Raw genomic sequence first — 8,382 nt, forward strand, 5'->3', positions numbered from 1 at the left:
ATAAAAGGGGTTATCGTTAACCACCTTCGCCGCCTCTAGGAGTGCTGCCGATAGACTAACTATCCTAGGTAAAGGAGTAAGGAACTTATAACCGCCCTTTAAGTAGTTATAGTATTTAGGGTTAGCTAACCTCGCTCCGGGTCCCGACTAGTCGCGGTAGCGCTGCCTATCCTAGCTAAAGGTAACTAGTTTCACGTAAGTAAAACAGAAGTCCTTATAGGTTCTTCTAGGAGGATATTTTATCCTATAAGCGCGCTTTACGGGGCTTTTAACTACCGTAGAAGTATCGCCCGCGGAACGCTTACCCTTAGCCTTAACGGCTCGGGCTAGCTAGACGCGGCGGTCTATAGCTAAGGCAGGAGTAGTAATCTCCTTACTAGCCGGGGCGGGAGCGGGTGCCTCCTCGCCGGCATTATTATTATTATTATTATTATTATTATTATTATTAGCCCCTTGTATTATATATACTAGTTAGTAAATATCGCGCGAGTCTTATAGGAAGAACGAAAAGACGCACCTTAGAGGCCGGAGATGATCCTAGAAACTTAAATATGTTCTAAAAAGCGATAAGAGGTTAGAACGATAAAACGGCGTGCGAAGAGGTTATAGGTAATGAAAAACGTATTACCAATAGTAAAGAATATTATTAAAGAGGAGAAGAAAAACAGAACTATTAATATTATACTTATAATAAGTAATAATAATAATAACCATAAGTATAATGTCTAAGTCAAAATAAACAGTATATGGTTATAGCTATATAACTAGACGTCTACTTTATAACCAGCTAAACCTATACTATAATACTATATATATTATACGTGTATATATACTTGGCTCATTATATATATTATATAAATACACTAGGTATCGTAAATTCGATATCTTAGTTATTACTTAAGCTAATAACGTGGCGTGATAACCGTCGCGTAGGCTATTAACGTAACAGTCGCCACCCACTCTTCCAGGGTCTTTGGCCAGCCCCGGATCCAGGAAGAAATCCCAGAAGTCAGGTCTTTACACGTTCGCGAAACAAGCAGTAATCCTACGGATCTACGAATTCAATAGTTATTTACTTAATATTCCTCTCTTCCGCCTATATAGCCTACTACTCGTAGTCTAATCTATTAAAACTATAGTGTATATATTTATTTTAAGTACTAATATATTTAGTTAAGTATATCAAAACAGTAATAGAATATAACTTATTAGGCTTTTTAAGAACCTAATACAGAAACACCTATTATAACGATAATATGGAATCTAGTATTACTCTATTAATATAATTTACTCGATAAAAACCACTAGTATAGATATTATAGGCTTATCTGGAACGACTATAAGTCCTACTATTCCGACTATAATCAGGGGGTCTTAGTGGGTCTACGCGATAACGCAAAGTACTGTATATACTTTATAAAACTACTTCGTATAACTACCTATTTCGTATAACTACTTCGTACCTCTACTATAACGTACACCTACCTACCTAGGTATAATATACTATCTTACCTAGTAGGTAAGCTATTTAATTCGCGCCTTCTACCTTACCTCCCTATTAACACTTCTATTTCGCCCCTAAATTTAGGTAGGTAGCTAAAATAAGCCCTAGATCATAATACAGCAAGGAATTTATCTGCCCGTACACCTGGTCCTATCCAGTACGTTATATCTATATACCTATATACCTAGGAAATTTATAATAGTTAATAAGATAAGGGAAGTAACACGATAGGCGGTACCTATATATCTATAGTGATTATACCTATATACCTACTCAACTTCTACGTACAAATTAGGTGTGATACTTAGGGAGATCGGACGTCACGTCATTAGCCCACTAGTTACGGTCGCGGTAGTAGAACTTACGGTCGTTCCAGTCAAGCCCTATATTATAGCCCTCCTCTTAATCCTGCGGCCAGCGGCATAGCCATAAGTTCGGGCCCGGAATAACCCATTCCGCACTTCTTACGGAACAGCCTATGTAGCCTTTGCCTTCGGCTTTGCTATTAACAGTATGAACGCTCCTACTATAAAAATTAGCAGCAGAAGGATAATCTTCCTCTTGGTTGTTCTTTTCTGGTATCCGACGGCGACAACAAGCTCCTTGTCCGCAGTTTGAACATCGGTTGCCATGTTCTCCACATTGTAGTCTATTCTGTCCAGCATAGTCCCTTGATCGATCACCATGCCCTGCAAATCGCGGAATATGTCAGCTAGCTCAATGATGCCCCGGGCTATGTCATCAATTTCGCGTTCTCGCTGTAATATAATAGCGTCACTAGGACGATGGACATTTGCCCTAGAGTCTTGTATGGCTGATTGCAAGAATGATCGATCCACGTCGGATTCGGCCAGCCCTGCGTCAGTGTAGGGACCTGTGCTCAGGTTTAAGGTAGACACTCGACTGCCTGGGTAGCTGCTGGTTTTAAATCCTCCCATGTCGCGCAACTCTACACGCACTGTCAGTACGCTACGGTCATGAGAACACAGACAGCACCCATTCTTACTCTTCAAGTATGCGCTTTGCTTTCTTCGAAAGGAAGCACTCGCATGTTGTACTTTTGAAGCGAATGAGATCTGCATATTCTTCGCCATGATTTCGTCTCCCCGGCTCAGAGAGCCTGCTTCCTTGTATTGTTTCATGATTTGCTCCACTCGATGTATGCAGCGATGTGACGCGTGAAATCCACTCGTGATGTGCTGCGTTAACCTCTCGATTTCCCGTTCCTCATCTCGTTTGGTCACTTCATCGTCGAATCCTGGAAGCACGTGAATTTGGTGAAGTCGATCTAGTATCTCGCTGTGTCGTGCAATATCAGCCAACAATTCCGCCATCTCGGCGGAGACATCAGCCCAGCGCGGTGGGAAAAGATCCATCTCGATCACAGCATCCCCGTCCCGCTCGGATGCCCATACAGAGAGGAGTGCACGAGTATCGTCAGGCTTTTTCGACGACGCCCCGCCATAGCCGTCTTCGGACGAGACGACTGGTGTGTTAGAGTTCGAGTACGTCGGCTGGCTGACAGGATGATCCGCATAGGATTGCCGGTAGGATAAATAGAGGTTAGTGCGGTCTCGCCACATCTTAAACACGTTAACGCAGATGTACGATGTTGTCTTTAGAGGAGTTATTCTGAATAGAGACCCTGAAGGCACACAACCACAGCACTAAAACAAAAGGCGCAAGAATAATAATAAGAATAGAGTGGACTTAATCGAACTTCGTTAGAGGGCGTATATAATAAGAGGATACGGCGGCTCGGAATAACTATGTCCCGAAGCCGACACGAGTTAAGGAAATCTCTATACTATGGATTAAAGCCATGGATCTATATATTATATTATATTATAGAAGCTACCTCTTAGCTAACTAATAATACCTTATATAATAATTATAACTAAATATTATATTTCGGAGACTTATCCACTATAATAGTATTCACTGAATTACACTAATTTGATTGCTATAAGCCTGATATATTAACGATTATAATATCTAACTCTATATACCCTGTATACTATAAGGCATAGAATTTATAAAACTACTTATATAAGTAAATCACTATATTTAGGTGTTAACAGCTATACTTTACAGTAAGTAAATATAGCCGTACATAATAATATAATATTAGTAGTTTTTCTATAAAGCGTAAGGGGACATTATAAGATAATAAAGAATAAGATAAACTAATAAGTTAAAATAAGAGTTAAATCATTAGCTAAATCTCTAAGTCAGGAGTTTAGCTTGACCTATCCTTTTTATAGATACCTAGAGCCTCCGTCTCTAGAACCTCGGACAATCTCCTGAAAGATATTCCTAGGACCATAGTCTATCCGCTGGTGGTCCTTCTTAATATACTATACTAAGTCGCCCCGGATAATACTAGCCCCGGGGCCATTCGGCCGTCTATTTCCGAGCATTATAACCCTATCTAATCCCCTTCGTAACTATTAAGATATACTACCTCCTCTTATTCAGGCTATTATGACTTCGATAAGTTATATCCATAATATAGGCCTCTTTAATAGGCTTTAGGAGGTATTGTCGTTGGCATATCGATTAGATCTGCGTAGGAGTCATAATGTGTACCGCGTTATTAATATTACTTCTCTCTAAACTATAAGCTTTTTATAGGCCCTAGATACCGTAAAACCCGTTAACGTATAAGATAAGGACCGGGAATAATAGCCGCAATTATATAGGTACTATAAGTGATATACACTAACCGTATATATCTCTAGCCAGCCAGTACTATAGGACCTATAACAGGATTTAAGTTAGGTAACCTTAGGGTATAGTAAATAATATATAAAGGGCTTAACTAGAACGACCGTAAGTTCTACTATCCCGCCGTAATAAGTGGGTCCATGTGGGACGATAACGTGACATCAAATGTCCCCAGTACCATAGCCAATTTGTATATAGAAGTTAAGTAGGTATATACAACTATAATATCTATGTATCTATCTTATCTATAAAAAAAAAGGAAAAGTCGGATAACAACAAAAAGAGTAACAAAAAGGGTAATAAAGAGAATAACAAAAAGAATAATAAAATAGCTAAGCAGCTAGCATCTCCTCGAGCTTATATAATTCCTTTTACTCGTCTAGGATATCCTTCTTAGCCTACCTTAATAACGTATCTATTATATCCTTAAACTCAGCGGAAATATACTCTAATTCGTGTTCCTATAAGGCCACCTTATTAATCGATTCTAATTAATCGAAGATTCGAGTAGACTTTCGGAGGGCCTACGTCCCGGGCTTATATCCTAGTATCAGGGCAGGAGGCGTAGTTCATAGTAGCAGGGTATTAAGGGTATCACGTTATTCCTTAAAAGCTACGATTTTAAAGCCCGATAGTAGTCGCTTAGTACTATTCTTACCCTAACCCTTCTTCTTCCCCATAGAGGATGCCTCTAGGGCTCCTTTTAGCCGGCCTTTTCCTTAAATAGTTATCGGTTCGAGGGGACTAAGGGAAGAGGGGATAAGTATAGTACTATCGTTATTCTTAGTATCAGAGCGATCCTATCGCCAGTGGATATCGATTAATATAATACGTAGAGGCTCCGAGTCGCGTAGATAGCGGGATAGTATATACCGGCAAGGCAGGCCTATAGAGGTTATAATAGTATAAGGCAGGCAGGGTCCTAGCTGCTACTACGAGGCTAGCTATAAGGCTGGCCGCGAGGCCGGTTATAAGGCCGTTTATAATGGTCGTGATAGTTGCCGCGCCGATTACAGGGTAATAAGCTCGATTTTAATCCGCTTAAGGACTTATAGGACAACCTGCTATCTAATAAGGCTAAAAAGAACGCCACTTATATAAAAGTGCGTTTTATTAATTCGACTATTCCTGTCTAATTATAAGTCCGCCTCTTAATTCCTTTAGTATAGCTTTAAGCTATAGAAGATAGTTACTAGATTACCGGTAAAGGAGTGTATATACCTCTTAAGGCTGGCGTGAGAGGACTCTACGATAGATATAGTGCGGTGACTAAAATATAGGACCCTATTCGTAAAGCAATCCATAATCTTCTCTTTATAGGGCTGGATCCACGTATTTATAGCGTAATTAACTACGTTTTCGGGGTGTTTTCCTAGTTACTCGAAGTCTCTAAGTCGCTAAGCGAATATCTCTTCCGTTAAGCTCGTAACCAGGGTATTCCAGCCCTTTAGAAACGCCTAAAAAGTAGGGTGGCGAGTAACCCTTCCGTTACTAGTCTTTATAGCCTTAGGGAAGAAGGATTTACTCTTCGTAAGCATATTTATATTAATATACTAACGGCATAGAAGATAGAGAACGTATCTTAAGTTTATATAGAGTTTTAGGGCGTTTATTAGGGCAAGCTCCTGGTCCGTGATAATATAGCGTGGTAGTGGCACGCTAATAGTAAGGAGATATTCGGTTAGAGTCTTAAGGGCCTAAAAATATTAACTCTGCTTCTCTCTATCAAGGAAGACGATAGCCATTAAAAAGGCCTTTTAAAGCGGTAATACGCCCTAAAAATTAAGTAACGGTATCTTAAATTTATTCGTTTTATACGTCGCGTCGATAATTAAAATATCGGGAGCCTGCTATATAAGGGAAATAGCAGAACGCGGTGCGATAAAGAGGCACTGGATCCGATCTATACTATCGCGTTAATCGCGGTAAAAGAAGTTCCCCTAATTATTAATTTATTAAGAAATTAGTATATAAATAGATAATAGCGGTAAAGGCAGCTTACCTTATAAAGCCACTAGATTAGAGTCTTACCGGCTAGCTCCTCACGGCGATACTAGGCGAGTAGATTTATAATATCGCTCCGAACCACCTTAAGGGGCTATTATCCCGGAACTTTAGGATCGCGGAGCCTTATCATAATATCGCGGGGGCGAATACCGCTATTCTATATAGAGATAATCTTAAGTCTCTATACCTATAGGCCCCGCGAGCGAAACTAGGGAAAGGCATTAGCCTTAATCCACCCGTGGTTATAGGAAGAGGAGTCACCGCCGCCGCGTTTAACGATAGCCTTTACCTCCTAGCCGTTATCGCGACGATAGAGATTAACCCTAAAAGGGCAGGCCGTTATCTGCGTCCTCGTTTTCCGGCGCTTAGATTCGTGGGTTTAAGAGGGCCTTAGCGTATGAACCTGACCCTTCCTATAACGATACGTAACTCGTATCGTTTTACTACTACGTGGATACTATTCATGGATAATAAGGCTATAACCGTTTAAGAACGCGTGAGAAATAAGAGCTTCGTGTGCCTACTCTTTAGAAGGAAAAAGGTCCTCTAGGAGGCCGGAGCCGCAGGGTCGATCTTCGTTGGCTATAGTTATCGAGGATCACGATATAGTTATATATTATAAATAGCTTTAATTACAGGAAGGTAAGATAACACGTGTATAGTAAAAAAAAAAAAAAAAAAAAAAAAGATAAGATAAGGTGGGATGGATAAGATACACAGATATAACAGTTGTATATACCTACTTAACTTCTATATATAAATTGGCTGTGGTACTTGCGGACATTTAGTGTCACGTTATCGTCCTATATAGACCCACTTGTTATGGTCAGGATAGTAGAACTTACGGTTATTCTAGTTAAGCCCTAAATAAATCTAAGTTAATAACCCTATCTCCTAGCTTATCGATTACCTCTACTAATATAAGGCTAATACTATTAGTTTCGTTAATATTATTAATTATCTCGGCTAAGAGGTTAGCACTATAAAGTGCTAGGCTTTATCGGTTAAGTAGTATATTAGTTATATATATAAAGGAACCTGCCTTGGTCACTATAATACGGCTAGCCCTATAAGCCGACCCGTATAGGAATTACCTATCCAGGCCGCGGGGGGTATTATATCTTATTATCACGAGGTATTACTTAAATATTTACTTATACTAAGGCTACTAGGTAATAGTATAATTATTATCTAGTAAGATATAACGAGATAATCGTAGACCCGTCGGCATATAGTCGGACCGATGGCCGCGTATAGACTACCGATCCGAACCTATCTCTGTGCGTACATTAAGGGATCAGTTTAATCCCTTAAGTTAAAGTCTTGGTTTAAAGTCAGCGCTTAGTTAACGAATATACTGCGATTACTCTGCGATACTAAGCTATCAAGCCTTTTCTATAATATCTTTTCCTTAACTAAAGTCTATGGACTTTCCTTTCGTTATAATTCTTTAACTTCTATACCTTTAAGGTAGTTAGGCCGAAGATACCACCGAGAAGGAGTCGAGGAATAAGCGTCCCCCCGGGGGGAGCTAGCAAAGTGGACGCCGGGTAGCCGCCCGCCGTACCGAAGTTAATAACGACGGTGGCCGAATAGGGACCGTCGGATAAAAACAAGGGGTTAACGGATACGCCGGTTACGCTTAGTCCTAAGGATAGTGGTTGGTAGGTTGATCGGCGATCCGTTACTAGCCCCTTAATATCAACGTAAAAGGCGTTAATTACGATATTTTCGTAGTATCTTTAGTAATAAAGCGAGATTAATCGAGTAATTATAAAGAAACTCGCTAAATAACCGGCGCCCCGGCGCGATTACGAAAAACCGCCGGTATATAATTATAAGCTAATTAAAGAGTTATCTATAGTTATAGAAATCGATAACTGGTTAGTAGCGATTAAGGCTAGGAATTAGTTTAGACCTGGTGCCCTAGTACTATAGTAGATCGAATAGGCTTTAATAAAGCTCGAATATACCTTTTAGATATCCTGGAGGCACCACGCCCGGAAGATCGCTAACCCGAATTAGAACGACTTTATAGCGTTTATTCGGTAAGAGTATCTATCCCGGGATATATAACGGTACTATTACCGTAAGGAACTTCGTAAGCTACGAATAACCGGTGATATAACGCCGATAAAGCTATT

General features: G+C 40.0%; 1 protein-coding gene across 1 annotated transcript; it reads right to left on the bottom strand.

The window, feature by feature from the left end:
- Positions 1-1,733: 1,733 nt before the first annotated feature.
- ACRALDRAFT_1049367 (uncharacterized protein) lies at positions 1,734-3,178 on the bottom strand. The gene is made up of 2 exons (XM_071015594.1): positions 2,511-3,178; positions 1,734-2,453 (listed from the first exon to the last, which is right to left on the bottom strand). The coding sequence occupies exons 1-2, from the start codon at positions 3,085-3,087 to the stop codon at positions 1,981-1,983; spliced, it is 1,050 nt and encodes a 349-aa protein (XP_070876183.1). The 5' UTR covers positions 3,088-3,178; the 3' UTR covers positions 1,734-1,980.
- Positions 3,179-8,382: the final 5,204 nt, after the last annotated feature.

The sequence above is a fragment of the Sodiomyces alcalophilus genome, assembly GCF_042370955.1.
Source record: "Sodiomyces alcalophilus JCM 7366 unplaced genomic scaffold ACRALscaffold_3, whole genome shotgun sequence".
Classification (NCBI taxonomy): domain Eukaryota; kingdom Fungi; phylum Ascomycota; class Sordariomycetes; order Glomerellales; family Plectosphaerellaceae; genus Sodiomyces; species Sodiomyces alcalophilus.

What these genes read in the sequence shown, in the direction of transcription:
- ACRALDRAFT_1049367 (XM_071015594.1), bottom strand. Translation starts at nt 3,087, where the DNA reads ATGTGGCGAGACCGCACTAACCTCTATTTATCCTACCGGCAATCCTAT. An exon ending in GCAAAGCGCATACTTGAAGA is followed by an intron (nt 2,454 to 2,510) that starts GTAAGAATGGGT and finishes CAGTGCGTGTAG; the next exon opens with AGTTGCGCGACATGGGAGGA.